Source organism: Berghia stephanieae, chromosome 6, assembly GCF_034508935.2.
Source record: "Berghia stephanieae isolate SIO BIC M18660-M18661 chromosome 6, UCSD_Bste_1.3, whole genome shotgun sequence".
NCBI classification, from domain to species: domain Eukaryota; kingdom Metazoa; phylum Mollusca; class Gastropoda; order Nudibranchia; family Aeolidiidae; genus Berghia; species Berghia stephanieae.
The window spans coordinates 9785778-9809021 of NC_088365.1; the positions used below are offsets into that span (position 1 = coordinate 9785778).

Here is a 23244-nt window from a genome sequence, read left to right on the forward strand (position 1 = left end):
ATTTTTTTCATGTCTTGGTCTTCTTGCCAAGTATGTGATGCACAGTGTCAAGCTGGTAATATGTCTGAGAGAACAAGAATTGAGTTTAAAGTCTAAATATCTGGTCAGAGTTTGTAAAGTTGAATATTTTGAAGCAGTGATGCTAAAACTCCAGTTTCATCAGAAAAAATCCAGTCTGGAGCAAAAAATTCTGGGTTACGGGCAACTTCTGTCAAATTCTGGTGAGGTCAAATTGTTTCAAGGGTCCCCCTCTCCAACCACCACATCATCATCACTACCACTACTATTACAACCACCACCACCACATCATTATCAATACCACTACTACTTCTACACCACCACCACATTATCATCATCACTACCACTACTACAACCACCACCACTACATCATCATCACTAGCACTACAACTACAACCAGCACCACCACATCATCACTACCACTACTACTGCAACCACCACTACCATATCATCATCACTTCCTCTACATGAAGTCAAAAGTCACACTTGATGACTGGGTGGGATTCCTTACCTCTCATAGTGGGCAGGGAGGTACTGACTGTGTCTTCTACCTACCTATATCTGTTTTTCAACATGCTTTCTATCTTTGTCTTGGAATGAGATTACTTGGTTTTGTCCAGGCCCTGGCAGGAAACCCTGGCTGGGAGGGAAACAGTCAAATGTTTAGTTAGAGTTTTGGGAGATGATATTTTTTCCCTTGTAAATCATCTCTCTGTTATGGACTGCATTGTGTTTCTTTATATTATGTATGATTTGTAAAACATTTGAGTGTATTCCTCTTAGTGGGGACCTGAGCTTGTGTCTGGATGAGAATTTAGGTGATCTCAAACTAAGTACACGATAGTGTGCTCTTGGAATCTACATCTGTTCCCTATTTGAACCAATTCCCCTTTGTCTGCCTTATTCTTGGATGATTTAATTGTAATTCTAGAACTTTTTACTATCCCATTTTATTCTTTTTTACTGGCGCTGATATGACCTTAATGTGTTGCAAGCACCGTAAAACCCTTAAAACAACATAAAACAAAACAACAAAAGTCACACTTGATGAAAGAATTTATTTTAACTCTTTTATTTTATAATTCCAGTTTGACATTGAATTCCGAACATAATTTTCATCTGAAACAATTGGTTGCGTATGTGATTATATCAAAATTCATCTTTTACCTTAATATAGAGTACTGTACATATCACTTCACCGTTATGAATATGGAGACGAGTGGCCTTGTTTACGAGAATCCGACTATGACTTTGTTGGAGAGAGAAATGGAAAAGGATTCAACATTAATCTTCCACTCAATGAGGTAATGCTTTTGTTGTTTTGTCAACTTAGATTCAGTGGTCAAGATCTCTTCCAGGTTCCTCGCTGTAGATCGTCTTTTAGTAAGAGATCTTTTAGCCAGTCGGCACCCGTCTTATGGAACCAATTGCCTTCATCCCTCAAAAAATGTCCAACATTTGAAAACTTTAAAAAGAAACTTAAAACACATCTCTTTAGAAAATCATTTGATGTTTAACATTTCTATTAGGCCTACATGTTATAGATATCCTAAATTTTCATCTTGTAGTACAGTGCGTGGTAATTAAATTACAAATTGATTAATGCTATTCCAATATGATAGATTTTATGCTTAAATTATCAATTTATTGATGTGTTTTATTTGCATTGTAAAGCGCCTCTGAGCACATTGTGGATCCAAGCGCTATATCAATTCATTCATTCATTCATTCATTCATTCATTCAATTTTAATGATAAATTAATATAGAATAAAATGGATTCTAAAAGAAGATTCCAGAAAGAGAAAATATTGCTATTTACTTTGATATTTTTTTTTTTTTTTTTTGAATTGAGCTTTTATATAGCGCAATATCCACTAAATGTGCTCAAAGCGCTTTACACGGGGTCCCTGGTCAACAGCAACATTTAACATGTAGGACGGGACATAAAGCCTATTAGGCGATATTACTATTTTTCGGACAAAGACAACTCTGTTAACGGCCAGGTACTCATTTTACACCTGAGTACGGTGAGAGAATGAGTGTAAAGAGTCTTTTCCAAGGACTCAACTATGCGCCGAGTGCGAGACTCGAACCCAGGACCTTCCGATCCGAAGGCGAGTGTCATACCACTAGACCACATAGCCGCACTTTGAAGACATGCCTTTCAATTGTCATTGACCATATTTGCCAGAAGCTTAACCCCAAAGTTATATCACTTCCTTGGCAAGAAAGTCTTCTTTATATCCAAATCAAAATGCTTTTGTTTTGATCTATTGTGATGTTTGGTCAAAACTGTCACGTAAATTGAAATTAAATAAGTTAAAAACTTTCCTTCTCAATTTTGATTTGATCACGACTCATTGTATAGTGACAAGTAGTCATAGTTATGCCTTAAATTTTAAACAAATCGACCATCATATTAAAAATCTTTTTGATGATAAAAAGGTTTAATTTTCCTAAAGTGAATTGTTTAAATACATTTATTATAAGACGAACATGATCTGATATACATATCAATCACAACAAATCTGGTTCTGGTACAGGCTCCATCATGATTTTTTCCTCTTCCTCATTTTAAACTGGAGGACAATGGCACTACCTTAATTTTTTGGGTTTTTTTTTTTTTGTATGTTGGCATTTCATGTTTGTTCAAATGTGATTGAAACATTAACGTTCATATTGAAGAAATTTCCTGACATCGATATTCATTTTAAAAAAAATTTCTTATACTGGTTGTATTATTTAAAAGAAAAAAAGAGAACTCCATACCTCAGATATGAAATAAGTGGAGAAATGTACATTTCCAAGTAAACAGAATTATACTTTTCTTCTTGCAGATCGGGTGTGGAAATGATGAATTCCTTTCAATGTTTTTCAATGTCATTCTTCCTGTTTGTCAAGAGGTGAGTTGAATAAACTAGTTTTTTTTTTTGGTAATTTGTGAAATCCTGTTCCCCCTCCCTCCCTCCCTATGTTAATCTCTTATTTATGTCAGGAGGAAACTGCATTTATTCTTCCCAATAAATCTATATTTATCGAGAATTATAAGTTTTAGACTTTATAGGATACATTTGTCGGAAATAAGTCGGATATTTGTGTTCCAGAATATTTTTATTTTTTTTGTTTTTTCATTCTTCCTCGTCGAACAACAAAATAATGATTCTTTTTTAAAATTTGTTTGTTTCTGGTTTCTTTTCTTTTCTTTTTTTTTTTTTTTCATTGTCTTTTGACTTGTCACAATATAGGCAGTAAGTAAAAGAAAAGCATGAATTTAGTTTGGATAATGATGATAATAATAATAATCGTAAGATGATTTTTTCTTGTATTTTTCTTTTAGCTCTGATTCAAGCAGACATTTTCAGATTTTTAGCTTAATTTGTTATTATGATAGATAATCATAATATCACCATGTCAACATTCTGACATGGAACTCGCAAATGCTATGGTAGGATTTTTGTAATTAACTCTCGAGTTCATATGCATGGAAAACCGAACAAATTTTTTCGCTTTTCAATGAGAGTGAACTCGAGAGAGAGTTAAACATTACTAAGCACTTGTGGTCAATATTTATTTTGCAATGTCTGGTTTAACTAGAAATAATATTAGACTCTGGTAGTACAGTATATCACATTTTGATTTTTGCTTTAAGAGAAGATTTTAAGGTTTAGAAGATGACTCTTGAAAGTACTGCAGATTTTTATGGATTTATATGTAACTGTTGCTGCATGAAGCTGATTACATTTTTTATGGAGAAATGAGGACTTGTGATATAATCGAATAGTTTATGAAAAAAAAGGAAAAAATTAATTATATCCTTATTATGGGTATTGAGTGTTTTTGGTTTTTTTCACAGAATTGACCCAAAAAAAAAAAAAGAGGAAACACCAATTTTTGTTCTTTGTTTCCATTTCAGTTCAATCCACAACTATATATAGTATCTGCTGGTTTTGACAGCGCTATAGGATGTCCAGAGGTTTGTTTCACTATCAAGATATTTTATTCATTATTAAAAGCATGACATCTGTGTTCATAGACTTTTATTTGCTCATAAATGTAAAAACACCTTAGAAAAGTGTTACATAAAAGACGTTTAACAAAGCAACCTGCCGCTTTAAAAGATTAATAGATGCAATTGGTTTATTAGGATTCCTTGATACAAGAAATTAACAAATTATGAAATTTTTATCCTTCAGAACCAGATTTTTTATTTTTTGAAATTGATTTTAAAGGGGAGAAGGGGGGGGGGGGGGGGAACTGTTTTGGAAAATTATAGAAATGAATATGTGACTAAATGCAATAACGCTTCATCAATTTTAAATCATTATAAAGGGACATATCCTAAAGATAAAAGTAGAAATCATGTATTTTGGGGCGACACCGATTTTGTTCTTAAAATTTGGATTTTTTTTTTTCCAAAATAAGGTAGATATTTCTTGATTACATGATTATCAAATAATACCTATGAGAAAAAGTATTTTTCTAATAATAATAAGAATGTTTTTAATGTTTCCATGTTTGCTTTTCTCTGGTCTGCCTGGGCAGAGTGTTCCAGACTTCACAATGTGGTGTCGCTTGAGCTCCTTAAGAGCCGAGAATTTTGACTTCTTTTTAATCAGGTCCGAAAGATAGTGGGGGGGGGGGGGGGGGGGGCAAAGCCATTTAAACATTTAAAAACAGTGGTCAAAATTTTTATATTCAATCCTTGTTTTGACGGAAAGCCAGTGCAAAGTTTCCAAAATGGGGTGTGTTGGGCACCGTGTCCACTTGTAGTGATGTTGCTGGACACGAGGTCAGGGAAAGGAGAGCTCAGACTGTCACCAGATATTATCATAGTTAATCGTTGATCAGGACAGTCATTTTGATGACAATAGAAAACGGTAAGGGCTGCCTGAAGCCGGTGATCGTAAAATACTAACAATTCTGATGACAATAGTTTATTTCACTGAGATGTTTAACGTGCTTATGATGGGAGGTACGAAGACAAGATTTGCATCTGTACTCTTTGTCTGTGACTTTCTTGATTTTATTCATGCATCTACTGACAATGTCTATTTTGTGCTGCATATCTGCACTCTGCACCAACACCAGATGTTAAACACGCAATTTAAACTATCAGAAATTATTTTCAACTTTATGGCAGAGAACAGAGTTGGAAACAGTTCACAGAAACGAGGATGACATAAACAGGTATAACCAATCAAAAATCAAACAAACAACAATCGCAAGCTTCTTTACTCCTCGTCCCACACATGCGACATAATGAAGTCGTATATTTTAGGCAGAAAAAGAGGGTTTGTTTAACCTATTAAAATTGAATTAAAAGATAATTTTTTTAAAGGCCAGAAATGACTTCTTAATGGACCAATAGCAGTTCCAAGTCTGCAACCTGGTGCATACTGTCATGTATACATTTGGACCTAAGAAGAAATAATTAGTGTTCCTGTGATATGAACGTTGATCATATATTTTGAAGAAAAAAATCCAAATCCCCTATAAGCACGGTCTACTTGATTCCTGAGAACTGTGCTTATAAGGAGAGACTACTGTATTCAGGAAGGATAGAAAAATATTCTAATTCTTTCTATTCTTTATATCTTTTTATGCATAATATTTATTTTCTCGTTTACAGGGGGAAATGTCAGTGACTCCATCATGCTTTGCAACATTTGTCAATCTATTGACTCCGTTAGCCTCAGGAAAATTAGCTCTCGTGCTTGAGGTAAAGATATGAATAGATTTACAATAAAGTTCAGAATTCAGGTTTTCCAATTTGTGAACCATATTTGATGTTAGAGAAGTTAGATTTTGATTAACTATAACTATTAGTTAAACAAGCGGAGGATTTTTTGTTGTTGTTGTTCGTTTATTTGTTTATGCTTTCTTTTCTTTCTTTTTTATGTTTCCCTCCATTGCATTGTGTTCCAGTTTGAGGTATTATTAAAGAAACAGAACTAAATATTTATGATTTATAGCAGAAGTATTCCTTTAATTTGTATTTTGAAAAACCAGGATGAATATGTTTAATTTTTTCACAAGAAAATTAGGAAGTATTTCGTTTTAAAAAAATATAGAAAAGTAAAGATAATATCAATATGAGACAAAATCATGAATAGGTCATACTTTGTTTGTTATTGAATTGCTAAATGTTGCTAAATTTAAATGTCTTTCTTCATTTTGAAGGGTGGTTACAATCTCAAAACACTTGCCGAGTCAGCAGCCTTAAGTTTAAGGGCTCTTTTGGGAGACACCCCTCCATCCATCTCCCCAATTGCACAGCCAAAGATATGGTAAGGGAACCAGTTTACTTTAGGAATGATGGATATTGTGATAAGAATAATATTAATAAGCATATTTATATAGCGCATTTCGTCGAAACCTCAAAGCGCTTAAAAAAAAAATTCAACCAAGGTATCAAAACAATTAAGAGCATAAAAGGGCATCAATACATCATCAATATAAATGTCACATACAATACATTTAAAATTTAATTAAGTAAATATTTCCTGAAAAGATGTGTTTTCAGGGCTTTTTTGAAAATGTCTATTGAGCTCGAGAATCTCACAGATTGAGGGAGATCATTCCAAATCGTGGGTCTGAATTTCATAAGAGACCTATCACCAAAATACTTAAGTTTAGTTTTAGGAGATGCTAACAATTTTGAATCGTGGGATCTAAGATTGATCATTGTTATTATATTTTATCTTGTTTTTAACAGCATGTAATGTAAAATGGTACTTTGACTATCAATTTATTTGTTGAACCAGATATTTTTGAAACCACATTTATAACAGTTAGCACAACAAAATATAACTCCAGTTCAATAGCCAAACACGATGAAAGCAGACCTACCAAGTGTCCTGATTCTCCTAGGACGGTCCCGGATTATAAGATTTAAAAATATAAAAATATTGTCCCATGAAAAATGTGAGAAATAAAAAGTATTAGGGAATCCCTTGCTTATTCTTCCCAACACTGATTAAATATTGACCATGGGACTTCATTAACTCACTCAAACCTAACACCGACTATTTCCGTAATTTATCCGGTTTTCTTCTACCCGAGCCTATTAATTACATTTTTCTTAGACAAATTATAGTGTAGTATCAAAGCTAATGTTTTCAGTTTTTACATGTTAGTGGTAGTTGAATAAAACTATGTACATGCTCAGTTTTAATACATTTTTTTTCCAATTTTGAAAATTAGCAAAAATCTCTAGGATTGAGTGGGTTAAGTTTAAAAATGATTTGAAGCTGTTGAATGTGAGTGCCGAATATCCTAACGCTTAACAAAAAAAATATTACTGAAACTGTCCCGCACCATGCGGAATAGTCCGGTATTTGGGATTTCTGTCTCGCTTCACAGCCTCATGTCCCGCATTTCAGTCGAGTCGTTGATAGTTATTTGTATTAGGAGATTATGACTGTGGTGTCATCCTCTATTGTCAGTCAATACTCATTTTGTGAGTCTGATTAGTCCCTTTGGAGTGTATGTGTGCGTAATTGATGTCAGATATATTTTAGGAGGTCAATGGCCTCCAATACTAGGGTCAATTACCAAGATATTTTAAACTAAATCCAGTTGGTAGTATTATTGTGTACTTTCGGCTACTGTCCCTATTGAATTTTGGCAGTGTGTGGCAGCATTCGTGTGTGTGTGTGGTGTGTGTGCACGCATGCCTATTATTCTGTCCCTCAATCTGTCCCAGAATGTCCCTCATCTGAACTTGGCATTCCTGTTGATATATAACATGTATGTAATACAATTGACAATATTACATGAGTGTTTTTACTTTCAACTATTGTTTGGTGCTTTAAAACTTGTCGGTCTTTTTGAGTGTCCCTTGATTTCACTTCAAAAAAGATAAATACTATGAGTACATGATCTAAAAGTGGTAAACTTGAATATTAATGGGGTTTAAAAAAAAACTCTAATTATGCTTTATTATTCCTCCTTCCCTTCACCTGTTGATTTCAACAGTTATCGGGCAATTATTTGGCTTAATTTTTTAAATGGTCATAGAAAATCAAACTGTATAAATAGGACTCAGCCTTTTGCTAATTGTGAAATATTCCACTACATATTAATTTATTTCAGAAGCTGTATACTCATTATGGCATATATTTTTTCATGTCCTGACAATGTGTAAATCCTCTTTTTATTTTTTTAATCTATAAATTTTAAAAAATATTTAAAATTGTCTTGATAGAATTTACAGAGATTTTAATATATTTTGGTTCTTTTGTTCTTCTTGTTCAGACATGACTAACTCATAAAACTTGTTAGGCTGCTAATTTATACTCTTTTCAAAATGGTACAAAATTTTAGTTTATTTAATAAATAATTAGGCTTTATTCTGGGTCATTTCTCCAAATGAAGTTAAAAGGAAACAAAAAAAACAAAAAAAAAAAAACAATGTATTTTATAGATATGGTTTGTTAATTTGCAGTGTGATTGAGTCAGTCCTTGGAGCTCTGAAATGCCTTAGCCCTTACTGGAAAAGCTTGCGTCATCCTGACATTGTAAATAGGGACTTGATCTTAGATAAGAAACATCCGTATCCAAGAGTGTTGAGGAATCCGCCAGAGTAAGTGGTGAACGTGTTATATTCCTAGAGAATTAACTGTGAAAATATAAAATAGCTAGATATAATATTGCAAATTGGATTCAGTAGTCTGATGTCACGCTGCCAGGCAACGGTGGCCATCTTGGTTCTAAACAAAGAAAATCATTACTTTTTATTCTTCAAGCTGGCTAGACCCTTTCATATGTCTTGTGATCAGAATGTATAAAAGTCAAAACAAGATCAGTTATTTTCCTCGAGATACACTTTTATGCTCGTTGGAGAAATATTCATAAGTTGTTCCGATAGTTTAGAGCCAGTGTTACTAAGTTACCATGCGTCATTAGGAAGGAAGTGACGTTACGACTGTTGAAGACTATTATAATTATAATAATAATAATGCTGAAAACTTATATAGTGCTATAACTCGAGACACCAGACTCTAAGCGCTTAAATTACAAATTACTTTGGCTGAAACATACACATTCACACACACAAGCATACACACACACACACAACACAAACCAGACAGACCTATCTTGCTTCTCATACCATCTACTAAAGATGAAACAGATATGTTTTAAGACGTTTAAAAATAGACAAAGATTCATAGAATTATACACAATGGTACCCTATTATTTATTTATTTTTATGTAATATATATTTTTTTTTCAAGAATCTTGCCAAAATACGTTTGTGTTTTGAATTGAAGGAAAATTATGCAACAATTTTATCTCGAAGAATATAGAGAATTTTGTGATTTTCTGTTGCTTAAACCACATTCTGGGAATATGAAAATATCACCCATTTTACCTAACCCATGTAGTCTTCCCTTGTTATCATTATCATTGATAACATGCTCATTATATCTATTTTGATTATATTCTCATTACTTACCTAAAGATTGTTCAATATTTTATTCTTTTTCATTTTATATGATGTTCTATCTCAGTCAATGATTTTAAATTTACAAATACAGTCCATTCCGGATAATTGCAACACCTTGGGATCAGGGAAAATGTTGCGATTAACCAAAGTTGCAATTAACCGACGTTGAGTTTCCTGTTCACTATTGCAACATTTTACATATAATATGGTAAACTCAAACCAGTTGTTGTAAACATTGTTCTTAGTCCACCAAAAACTGAGCAATTTGATTGAAACAAAATCATTTGGCAGCCCTGTATGTATTTTGTCAAGCAAACGCAGTTTTGATGCAAGTCTACATCTTTTTCAGATTGGATTATCTTTCACTCTTCTATTCTCAACATTTGTAAGAATCAAATCGATTAGCGGTGATGAAGACAATAAGTTTCCACCAAACTCGTTGATCACAATGCACAGTTGTCAATCCCAAAATAAAGGATATCGCTCAGTCTCTCTTTACAACTGTCATTGTCTACCTGTTGTCAAGACTATGCCCAGCCCCCTCGCCTCCTATTTAATGGCCACAGATGACATCACAAACCCATACTGCAAAGCCTTGCCCTCTGTTTGTCTCTAATAAAGTGGTGACACACTGTGCCGTTAGATTACGCTCACTCTTGAATTTTCAACCTGTCACGATTTCATATTTCATCCATGATGAAATTTAATCATGATATTTTGTTTGATTTCTTGAATTTGACACTTTTTGAGGGCGAAAATTTGTTGCTATTAACTGAAGTTTGTTGCAATTAACCAGTGACTATTATAGAGAATTAATTCCGTTTCTTGGGAAATGTTGCGTTTAACCGAGTTGCGATTATCCGGAGTGGACTGTATATATGTTTTTATATATTCTGTACGTACTATTTTTAGTAATACCATAAGAATATAATTGTATTGGCATTAATAATGAGCAATGGATTTGCAGTTTGAAGCCTCTTTCGGGATTTGAAAAAATATTTTTCTCTTCCTTTTTTTCTTTTGGCTCACTGAAAACCTTCAGCTTGTTTTATCTGCTTATTTTCCATAATTTTTGTCATCTTTTAATCTGTTTTACCATCTCTAGAGAAGGGATTAAATTCTACAGCGATGACACACGTCCCAAGATGTTCCCCCTTATACAGGAATGTGTAACTGATACAGCTAAGGAACATATGGAGGAACTCGAGAAACAGATTGATTTGCTCATCAAGAATACTTCTTTGACTAGTCCTCATTACAAGTAATCAGTTAATTTTAATGAGCATCATCATTATGTAACATGAATAATTCAGTTTTTATCTTCTCAAGAGTCCATGAAAAAAAAAAAAATAGAAGAAATAATTATTAATTTATAAGCTTCATGATCTTCAGGGTGGTAGCAAAAAGCTTATTTTATAAGCTTAATTTATGAAACGAGCACCCTGAAGATGATTCAAGATTATTATAATTTCTAGATATAGACATGTCAGATTAATTTAAAAGGGAGGACAATTACCATTACGTTAAATACTGGGAGTGATTTCTTTTCTAGTGATTGGATATGTACAATTGATTTACATAACCGTCATATTTTTTGTTTAACTTTGGCTAACAGACTGATAGATATCGACCTTTTAAACAATTTGCCAATGCCAATATCACCGTTGATTTAAATTAATTTTGAACTGGGAGTTTATTGTCCATTTAAGTTTTTTAATTGCCAATAGGTTTTACTGTTTAATTATTTAACCCTCTCCTTACCAACTATAGGAAAATCGTCACATTCATTGCGATACAACCAACCTTTTTCTATTTTGTAATATCATAAAAAATAAAGAAAATGAACAGTGTGTTGTTGGATATGTTTTGCTACAGAAACTATGTATCGCAAATTTTTAATGCTATTATGTCTGAGTGATAAAAAATCTATTTTGTGTTAGTTGGGTGAGAAGTTTTAGGGAAAATCTTGAGAATGGCTGGTAAGGAGAGAGTTAAGGTGTTGAATTACCTTAAAATGTTCAAACTTAAAATTGTGAAAACCAACTCTAAAAATATAATTTTTCAAAATCCTCAGGTTGAGTATATCATGCCATAATCCAAACTCTTCTTACCGCTACACTTGTCTGTGTGAGCAACTTAAAGCCAAGAATCTATGGAATCTTTGTCACTGTATATCAAATGTATGTAATTTAGGAAACTCACATTGCTCTAATTCATTTGCTCTTGACCCGTAAAGTATGTGATTTGATTTTACTTTAACCCATTCTGGGTTTCTGGATTTACCAGATAAACACAAAATCTACTTGTCTTGTATTTCTTTGGGTATAAATGGTTATTATACGGTTTTAACAAGACGGGAGAACTTCAGGTTTGAGAGAAATTCAGTTTTGCTGTAATAAAGTTAAGGGATAAACACTTTTTTTAAAAAATACAAAGTTAATAAAAACATACTATCTACACTTTGATAGTTGTTAGATAGTGGATAGGTGTTTAGTATGGCATATATATTTTCCTTTTTTTTTCTTATATTAGAAAAATAAGTAACTAGCCAGTGGAATACAATTAATTATAGTTTTGCATTTCGTTGTTTAAAATAATTTATTTTAACATTAACCCTTGTGAATTTACCCCTCCCCAGATGTCAACTGAGGACAACTTTCAAACAGTACAGTCTTGTGTCAGTAAATCCTTGGACTCTGTAATGGGTAATATGGTGAGTGATAAAAATATTCTTGTCGAATGTTTGATGTCGTCTGAAATTAGATGTTTTTCAGTGGTTTAAAAAAATCGCTATCATGATATTTTATCAAAAGGGTTCATAAACTTTTTGTGTTTTCTTATTTTACTTATTGCAATTTTGACAAATACCAAATGAGTTAATTAGAATATCTAAACACTTGATGATGAACCAAATTGATTTTTTTTTTTTTAACATTATAAAAAGGAGCTATTATTTATTAACAAGTATTTCCCGTCTTTTCTCTCTCTCTCTCTTTCTTTCCCCCCCCCCCCCCCCTCTTTCTCAATTAGTCTGAAGCTGGTCTAGTCATCACAAGTCATGACTCAGATTCTGATGATTTGGAAGGTGTACTAGGGGATCATCAAATGCCTGCTGTGTTTTCAGTCAAATATGCAAGAAACAATCACAGTGTTAAAAGGTACTCACAGGCTTGTAGATTTATGCAGAGGAAGTTTATTATATATGCAGACTTGCCAACCAGTATGATTTCATATATTTGAAAACGCTTAAGGCCCAAACTATGATAAAATCGGAATGTTGACTAAAATATAGTGGAAAAAGTTGACGGTTATCGAATATGTTCTCCTCATAGATATGATGAATTTGAGTGTCAAACCGGTGATTGTCACAGGAATTACAGGATTTCCTTGCCTCTACTAACTTGACAAGACTCCATAAATTCAACGAATGTTGGGTTTGAAAATTTAGATAGTTACACAAATTGAAAATACGTTTTTTGTGGGAAAATATAAGAAAACGTTGAAATTTGGGGAAAAATATTATAAATCTTTTTAAATGATTGAGGTTGGTTGGTAAGTCTGTATATGTAAAAGAGTTCATTATAGGAAAATTCTGATTTGTACTTTCTGAGGAAAACTGATGAAAATGTCTTTATTAAATTCAGCATTTTATCTTTTCCTTAACTCAACTATACTTGTGTTGAGTTAAATGATAATTTATATAAGATCACAGTTCTCAGGGTATTGGAAATCGTGCTCTCTAGAATGATAGTTATTTCCCTTGAAATTTGAATTGCTTTTAAAAAAGATTTATCATTTGCCAGTGACAAGTCTATATGTGCTTACCGTACAAAATGATTTAGAGTAATCATATAATCTATCGGATGAAATTTAGCTTTTCTTAAATTGTTATTATTGATATCAAGAAGCAGTATTTTTGTACTTCAAATTTATTGTTATCATCAAATACTCCTCTTACATTATATTATATAGAGAAAACATTGATTGCAAATGTGTCCATCGTTAAATTAAATGTTCCTTATTTACGCCCTCTTATATAATTATTTTCAATGCAGGAATATTGGTTCTTGGTTGTATATATATATATATATATTATATATATATGAGCCAAGGTCAAAAGGTGCCAATTTTTTTTCTCAAAATAAAAGTGACATAATAGTCCATTCATGTTTCTATATGTGTAGCAAAAACCCTGTACTTCATGAATCAAAGGCCCTTTAGATAACTTTAAGGTCTAACGCAGCATAATATCGTCAACAATACCTATAGGTTGCTGGTGTCACCTGTGACCGGTGACACCAAAATGAGACAAAAAACTCAATAACCAAATGATTTTTGTTGAGTATCAAACTTTATTTAGTAAGTTATAGACAAAAAGACACAATCAACAACAATCATAGTACAATAATATTACCAACTATTGGAGAAAATGTTGCTTTTTGGTGTCATCGGTCACAAGCAACATAGAATGCAAATATATTATTTCATAAAAATGTTTGTGCATTAACAACAACAACAATATTGCATATGCTTATTACCAGCAATGTTCAGAAACTTGTGGAATAAAATTTTGTGAAATAATGCGACCAAAGCATATCTTATTTAGCGACATTGGGTCACTTGTGACATTAGACCGATGACACCATTACTTATGTCACAAGCAATACCAAATTGCAATTTCGACAATATATCATTAATTTCAGTCAAACCAGTGTAATAACCACAGTTAAATATGGAATTTAATAACATTTCAGAAACCAAAGACTTCAAAAATAGAAATATACATGGAAATTAGAGCATCTGAATGTGACTTGTGACATAAGACCGGTGACACCATTACTTATGTCACAAGCAACACCAAATCATACTTTCGTCCATAATATATCATTATTTTCAGTCAAAAAAGCACAATAACCTACTATAAAATGAAATTCAATGATATTTTAAGAAACTAAATACTTTCAAATTGGAAATATGCTTAGATATTAGTAATACCATTGTTGCTATTACTTTGGTCAAAATCGGCACGAGAACGCAATTTTGCCTCAATAAATCAAGAATAGCAACTGAACACATGTAATATAGCCTGTTAAAATGTAATTCAATGACATTTCAAGCTTTGAAGAACATGAAAACAGAAATACATTAGAAACTTCAAACTTAAGTGTCACCTGTGACATTTTAACCAATGACACCAATGGTCACAAAAAGTACCAGAAGTTAGATAAATATCAGCCATGGTAATGAATTCATGTAACCATACCGTAACATCCGCCCTACTGCTCAAATCTGCTAGTTTGTAGTAATTTAGTGTGTTGATAGTAAATCAAATCAAATTTCTTGACAACCCTTCTTTTATCTGGATTCGTCAAAAGATTAAGTTTTGTCTTTTTCTTGATTGATACAACCCTGAAACATAAAAAATTAGAATTACAAGGAAATAATTAATTGTGTCAAAATCAGTCTTATGTGAGATGTCATAATATCATATTTGTAAATAGAATAACAGCTGAAAACATAATTTTTTGGTGGCACTTTGTAATATCCAATATCAAGTGTTGCTTGTGACAATGTAAAATAGCGATGACACCAAAGTTCAACTTACCTCTCCTGCCTGGAGCCACGCTGGAAAGGCAAATGAAAGTGTTGCACTTTAAAGACTGGTAAGAAGGGTGGATCAAAATTGCGAATCGCCATTTAACGAAACAAACTTCCACGTGTTCACGCATGCCGTGTTGCTTGTGACAAATGACACCAAAACCAATAAACCTCAATATCGGCAAAACGGTATACATTTACTCCAAGATTTGAATTCATATAGTAAATCTATGCTTTTTTCTCATAATAAAACATTTTATAACATTAAACATGAGCTTTAAAGTTTCGTGTCGAGTCTTAGTATTGTGCTGTGTTTGATGACACCAAAGGTCACAAGCAACACCAACTTTTTAAGAACTCTATATGAAACTTAATCAGATATGTAATATACTGCAATTGCGTTTAAAAGTAAATTTTGACTTTATACTATTAGTCAAATTTCAATCACGTGAGCTAAAACATCACATTTAATTTCTACATGATTTCTAAAAAGGTGATGCGTTGACCTCGTTTTAAGTACATGCCAAACAGTATTGAAATTTGACTTTCAAGTTGTTTATTTCATATTCTGTTGAACAGAGTATGTTGAGCTATCTCATTTTATCTCTTCTTCATATTATCAATTGATTACAAGCATTAACCCAATGAAAACAGCCCATAATTAAGTAAAAATCAAATTTTCTTAACACTGGTATCAGGCGGGCACCTTTTGACCTTGGCTCATATATATGTATGTATACATTGTCGCCGTAGATTCTCAACTTTGTGTTTATACATTTTTATGCATGTCACATCTGTAAACGAATTTCCATTTTTTTGGATGAGTAAAGTATATATTAATTATTATTATTATTATTATTTTTATTATTATTATTATTATTATTATTATTATTATTATTATTATTATTATTATACATCGATCTAGTATTTTCTTCTTTTCTTTCACAGAATATTAGTGATACAGATCGTTGATGAAAACTCAACTCCTGCCATCACTGAGGCCTTGTCTGGGTAAGCTGACATTGATTCAGTATGAAGTGATAATTCACTCAATTAACATTTGAAAATTAGAATTGAAATACTGACTTTTTGTTTCATGTCTTGAAGAACTCTGAACATAGACTTGTAATAAAGTATTGGAATATAAACAAATCTTTGAACTAACTCGGCATTGATTACAAATTCAGATTATGAAAGTTTATTTCGTACCAATCCATTTTCTTCTCAATTGAAGAAAGTGTGCTAGTGCATGTATCGTTAATATTTAACACTTCTATTACCATTTCTATGAAATAATATATTACAAAGTTTTGAAATTCCTCTGGTGAATATTTATTTAATAACAGAGAGAAATTTTTATTATAACAAACACTCATTGAACATATAAAAAAGTAAGTATTTTGAAGTATCACGTTTGCGCTTTTCTTAATACTGTTTGTTTTATGCTATCTACTGTAAAAACAGATTAAATCGAAAATAAATCTTAAATGTTGTCATTTTTTCTTCTTTATCTCTGTTAATCAAGTATTGATAACATTGATAAACCAAAACCCACTATGCTCAAACTAGTTTTAAACCAAAAAGAAATTGCTGAATAACCTAAGAAAAATTCGATAACTGAACAAAATTCCCCTTACAACTGTTACCCAATGTGCTCTCTTGTATCCATTCAACACCTCTCACCACCTCTGCTGAAATCCTCTCCATTTGACCACCAAACCCTGCCCACACTAATCCACAACTTATTTTTCGTCTCTATGGCCTCTTTTCTTCGCCATTCACTTCCACTTCCCAACCAATCCCACCCCGCCCGACCACACCAGTCCATTCTTGTAGGAAAACAACGTGCTGATTGAGATCATTAATGATGACTTTGACCTACTATCACTGTGCTCGTTCGTTTGTGTGCACAAATACATATAGACATCAACCCCCTTCCCCTCAACACACGCACAAACACACTACACTACTTCAACCACAAAGTCACATAGTTGAAGTTGAAGAATTTAATGTGTTGGATGAATGATAGCAAAGGAACAATAACACCCCTGGAAAATCATGATAACTTTTTTTGGAGATATGCCTAAATCGAAATGTGTTAAAACCGAAATAGAATACCAAGTCCCTTGACTTTTGGTTTACCTTTAACCGTTTTTAGTGTATTTCCCTATTTACAGAGTTGTATTTCCCTATTTACAGAGTTGTATTTCCCTATTTACAGAGTTGTATTTCCCTATTTACAGAGTTGTATTTCCCTATTTACAGGGTTGTATTTCCCTATTTACAGAGTTGTATTTCCCTATGTACAGAGTTGTATTTCCCTATTTACAGAGGTATATTTCCCTATTTACAGAGTTGTATTTCCCTATTTACAGAGTATTATACATCACCCTGTCTCTTTCCAATCTGGAGTGGAATATGAAGAAACAACCTGCAGATCTCTCAACTCATAACAATTCATCCCATCAAGTCGAACCAAGCAGTATTAAAATACCCTTCACCAAAGTAAGAGTTAAGAATTTTTTCTAGTATTAATTTATTTTTAACTTCCCTTTTTCGCTTTTACTTGGTGAAAAATAACCTTGATTTACAAAGCTTACTTTACATTACTTTTCTTAAAATTATTTTTCTGACATTACCATTAATGGTGGAATCAAATGGCTTTTGGAGTATTGACGGTTATAATAATTCTTTTGTTTGTTTTATTTTTTATTTTTTTATAAGTTCGTTAATTTTTTAATTCAATATTATGTTTGAATTGCGTGGGTCTCCCAACAGCTCAGTTGGTAGAGCTCTCACTTCACATACAAAGGGATCGAGATGATCCCCGGGTGAACCCCTGTCCACTGGCAGTTACTGGGTAGTTGAATCTGTTAGGTCTTGTGGAAAGTACTTTGAGATAGACTAGCATCTTTTCCAAAGGGTAACAAGCAATTGCTATTGTCCGTTTGATAAACTACGGCTCCATGAGTCAAATGGCTCTTAATGTAGCAATGACTATGAAATTTTTTTTTCTATTTTTGTGGGGAAATACTATGTTTAAATCAAAGCCCTAACCCCACTGAGTAAAAATCTATTTGAATTTTGAAAACAATTCATAAATAAAAAAAAAGTTATGCAGTTTCAAAGGTGTCATTAATTTGGATGACTCGCTTAGAGAAAAAAATACGGAAAATAAGGGATGCTTTTTCTGTGTTTTATTCTAGTTTGTGGCTGTATCTCGCTTAATACATGGAATATGATATTGAAACTTGGCAATTTTAGGGCAAATTTCTCAGAAAATATGATGAAGACATCAGAAGAGCTCTAACTTGTATAGTTTTAGAACTGTATGGCTATGGTCAACCGTAATTTTGTTAAAAAATAAATTCATCTTTTTCATCATTGTCCAGACTCACCCAACAGATGCTGACATCATAACAGCTTTTCATCTCATCATTCTTCCTGTATCTTATGAGGTGAGAATATCTACATTGTGCACTGAAGGCATATTTATTTTTTTTCTATCCTTAGTTGAAAACATTACATGTTTCTTAAAGTAAAATACACTCTTTATACTGCTTAAACCAATAAGTTTCATTTTACTTCCTGAGTAAATAGATTTTTTTAAGAGGTAATAGAAAAATATGGATGGAAATCATACATCTTGGGTTTTTAAAAATAAGATATGTTATGGTTGTTCTATCTGATAGACACAACAGTCTTTTTTGTATGTTGTCTTCAGCATTTCTAGCGTTATACTTCTAACTATTAATTCTACTTCCTCTTTGCTGCACCTGAAATCAACTTCATTTCCTGTAATTTATAATATATAAAAAAAATACATAATTTCCCCCTTTTTAAAGTAGAATTATGACTTTTTTTGTCTTTCCTCTCACAGTTCTGCCCAGAACTTGTATTATTTACCTGGGACGTAACTACTAAGGTAGGTCATTGTAACTTATGAGTAGCTTCTGGAGAAATATTTATTGTGGTTAGCATGAGTTGTTAGAAAATGCTTCGCTCACTATCATGATTCGATATAAAATTATATTGTATATGAATTTTTAAGATTATTTATTTCTGTAGCTACTATCTCGCCTTTTCCATGAAGGGTCACTGATGAGACATTTTATGAAGCCAGTAATTTTCAGGAAGATCAAGTAACGGTGTAAATTTAAATAGATGTCCACTTGACAGCCATTATCCTATACGATTCAAGGGTGAATAAATAATCAGGCCTGTAAATTTGCCAGCAATTTCGCTCCGCTCTGTTGTATGTTTAAGGGGTTTAATAATAATGTTTTAAGGCTATTTTTGTCCTAAGTATACTTTTCCATTTTGTTTCACAGCCTATTGAATTGGTAAAATTCTAAGAAACTATTCCGGGAAATGGGGATCTTTGCTCATGTTATATTGAAAAAGCTTCGGCGTTGTCCCCCCTGACCCCTACACCCGGACCCAATTACGTCTCGCAGATTTTCAGGCAATTTTTTCAGGGGGCAGATACAGGCCTGAATAACTGATGAGGCATGAAGGATATGATATTACTGAATGGCTTGTTCAAAAGGGAAGCTATAACCATGGATGAAAGTTTGCTGACATGGTGGCAGCCCCATGATTTTGGTCATAAAAATAATCACTTATTTATCATAGTATACATTGAAACCTATTTCTATGCAAAATTTCAAGTCCATCCGGCTATTATCTTGACAGAAAATAAGATTAAAATTTTTTTAAAGATTTATTTAGATTATTGTAATTGTTATGAAATAAATAATAGGTTTTGAATGGGAGATAAACTAGCTATTATTATGAAGAGCATTTTGTGGATAGCAGACAGAGGAAATGTGATATAAAAATGTCCCAATTTATATTTTATTTCATCAATTTATACATTGATCTTTTTAAAAACTAGGTGAGTGGACCTGTAATGGAAATCATGACTCAATATCTTCATGGTTTGGCACAAGGAAAAATGCTAATGCTCGTCAATCAGCAATCAACATCCTCCTCGTCATCATCATCACCACCATCATCATCCATACTTTCACCACAGTCATCGTCTTCTTGGTCTTCAGGGAATGGAAATGCTGATCAAGAAAAAGTATGCTTTGTAAATAATGCTGACCTCATCACTCAGTGTGCATTGGTGCTGCTCACACAAAAGTGTTCGATTATCCCTGACTACAATTTATCGGACAGGTAAGATCTTTTCATATATTATTATTAGAAAATTATTATTTATTACAGGGGTAAAGAATCATAACTGCTCTTATTAAAAATTAATGCTGAGGTTGAATTTTAATTTTGATTAATTAACAAAGACAAGTGGCATAGCACCGCCTGATATCAGAAGACAAGAATTAAACCAAAGAATGCATGCCAAAATTGAGGAGGTCGCTGACAGGGTCCCATTGAACGTGAAAGTGGAATGGATGTCGATGTGGAACCAAGACAGCCCCAGGGGAGGCGACATCATACCCGACCCAACAGAAAGAACACCTGGCTTTCTCTGCAATAGCCGAAAATTCTGGGTCACCTCCAACCGCATTTTGACAGGACATGGCAGAACCGCAGCTAACATGCATAGATGGAATCTGAGAGAATCAGATGCATGCTGTCATTTCCAAGGAGGCCCTGAGACAATGGACCACATCGTCATCCACTGCCCAGTGACAAGCCTATCAGGAGGCTACGAGACAGCCTATAAGGCAGGAAAAGAATTTGAAGAATGGATTAAAAGATTCAAAATAGAGGTGTAGCCATTCGATACTACTACAACAAAGACAAAGATGCTGATATTTCGGGTGAAGTGATGAGATAATATTCCTTGTACTTGTACATTCAGTTGGATATATGAGCAAGTGAATTACACTGCATCTACTCCATTGCAACTTAGTCTGAAATTGAAATCATATATCTAAGGGTGGAACTCATTAGAGGAAAATAAGTAAATAATTTTCTCGAAATTTAGATTTTATAATAATAATAATCTTTTATTGAATGTTCGTTTGTTACTATTTATTAAATAAAGACTGACTGTTACTGTTACAATTTTCAGGGGAATGGATGTCATCAGAGAAACTTTGGATGGTCTCAAACATCAATGGAAATCTTTAGTGTACAGAGGTAAGACGGGCCGTTTTTGTCTCATACTTTTATGATCTTGTTGTACTTGAAATTGACTGTGAAGGATGATGGTAATGTTTCATCCTCACTGTCCCATCTTCATATTGATAGTTTTAATGATCCATGCATACAAATTTGCTTCAAATTGTCATTGTTACTCAATAGTCTACAAGAGAATCTTTGAACCGAGTTGAATGTGGGTATGTTACTTGCCATAACTGATATTATACTATGTTAAAGCTTATATTATTGCAAGAAATTTTCTCCTAATAGTATGAGTTGGTTGTGTTTTGTGCAGTGTGAAAACTGTTTCTTTTTAAAGTCAGAGGTAAACAAAACATCCTGCTCTTGTTCACCTGAAACGACGTGTTGTAAGTGCTGTTGATACTACTTTGGCAATCAAACAAATATATTGGAGAGCAATCTAAACTTATCTTTAACATTAACATTGCATAATTTGATCTGTTCTGAATTCAGTATTTTGTCAACTGTAGACAGTCGATTCAGTATTTTGTAAACTGTACTAGTAGTATCGTTTTCTAGTTTTTTAACCACTCGATGAAAGTCTTATCAGGCTTCTTTAAGTGTAGCATTTGTTTATCATTAGTTATTTGGAAACATGAATACCTTATTTAAAGTTAGAAAAAGTTCCATACTTATCATAAGGAAAATTCTGAAAATTACTTTGTTTTTCAAGATTGTGGGACTTAATTTGATTTCATTGACATAGTATTTTTAATTTTGTCATTGTATGATGAATGTTTGCTAATTTTGCAAGAATATTAAGCCATAGCTGAAATCGTCAATAAATATAAATGGGTGTTACTCAAGGAAAAAAAAAACAAACTAAAAACGTCTACATTAGTCTATATGAAGCTATGTGGTCTAGTGGTATGACACTCGCTTTCGGATTGGAAGGTCCTGGGTTCGAGCCTCGCGCTCGGCGCATAGTTGAGTCCTTGGAAAAGGCGCTTTACTCACATTCTCTCACCGTACTCAGGTGTAAAATGAGTACCTGGCCATTAACAGCGTTGTCGTCCGAAAAATTGTAATATCGCCTAACAGGCGTCATGTCCCGTCCTACATGTTAATTGTTGCTGTTGACCAGGGAACCCTTGTAAAGCGCTTTGAGCACATTTAGTGGATATTGCGCTATATAAAGCTCAATTTAATTAATTTAGTCTGAAAGTGAACACAGTGCAGTACTCTTTGGCCTCTCTGTGAGTGTCAAACTTATATCACAGTTAATAATATGCCCCGGATGTTGCCCTCAAGGCAAAGAAATGTTTTATATTTTCAAAAGTGTATTCGAATTTCAAATCTCTCAAATTATTTATTTTATTAACATTTTGTTTTTCCAGAACAAATTCCCAAGCAGTCATGAGGAGTGAAATGACAGTTGAAATTCCCGTGAAACCTGTGAGACATCTTCATTTCAATATCAAATGCATATCTTCATGGTATACATTTGTAACAAGTCTTTGTGATAAGATTTTCCAAAGAAGATAAATTATTTTAATATATTTTAATTACAGCATTTTCTGGGGTCAAATGATTTTTAGCCAAAGAGCAGTATACTACCACTGATTTACTGACAAAAATCCTGAGCTTTGAATTCTATACAGATTACTCTTTTTACCCGAGTTTATTTTTACATTTATTTCGTCATGAATGGGATATTCATATACAAGTAAATCATTTTTGTGCTGAGCTCTATTTATTTGTTTATGTATACATTGCAAATTTCTATATATGGTGCGTCAGGTTTACATTCTGGTCAATTTATAAAGTATTTTAGTTTTCTCTCGATCCTTTTGTTTGTTTTTGGTTTTTTTTCCCTTCTATTTTTTTTTTTTCACGAGTATCAATGAATTTACAAACCTGAAATACTCTCTCTCTTTTTTTTCTTCTTTTTTTTTTTACATTGTAACATTAGTTTGAATTGATTTTGTTCCTCCTTAAGGTTGTTTGTAGAACATGATTTTAATGATCACATATGCAATAATAACATTGAGAGTTTGATGTGTAAAATGCAGTCATTTGTTTTTGTACTTACAACCCTGATATT

The 23244-nt window shown here is 32.8% G+C and overlaps 1 protein-coding gene across 1 annotated transcript in view; it reads left to right on the top strand.

The window, feature by feature from the left end:
• LOC144974451 (protein deacetylase HDAC6-like) overlaps positions 1-22691 on the top strand; it is a 33325-nt gene extending 10634 nt beyond the window's left edge. Inside the window, exons 8-24 of the mRNA XM_078917328.1 lie at positions 1196-1322; positions 2857-2922; positions 3933-3992; positions 5649-5738; positions 6200-6306; positions 8466-8603; positions 10573-10728; positions 11542-11647; positions 12106-12180; positions 12498-12625; positions 16014-16076; positions 17441-17570; positions 18458-18523; positions 18946-18990; positions 19963-20249; positions 21109-21176; positions 22538-22691. Of these exons, the coding sequence (XP_078773454.1) occupies positions 1196-1322; positions 2857-2922; positions 3933-3992; positions 5649-5738; positions 6200-6306; positions 8466-8603; positions 10573-10728; positions 11542-11647; positions 12106-12180; positions 12498-12625; positions 16014-16076; positions 17441-17570; positions 18458-18523; positions 18946-18990; positions 19963-20249; positions 21109-21176; positions 22538-22560 (1735 nt within the window). The 3' untranslated portion in view covers positions 22561-22691. The remainder of the gene's footprint in view (positions 1-1195; positions 1323-2856; positions 2923-3932; positions 3993-5648; positions 5739-6199; positions 6307-8465; positions 8604-10572; positions 10729-11541; positions 11648-12105; positions 12181-12497; positions 12626-16013; positions 16077-17440; positions 17571-18457; positions 18524-18945; positions 18991-19962; positions 20250-21108; positions 21177-22537) is intronic.
• Positions 22692-23244: the final 553 nt, after the last annotated feature.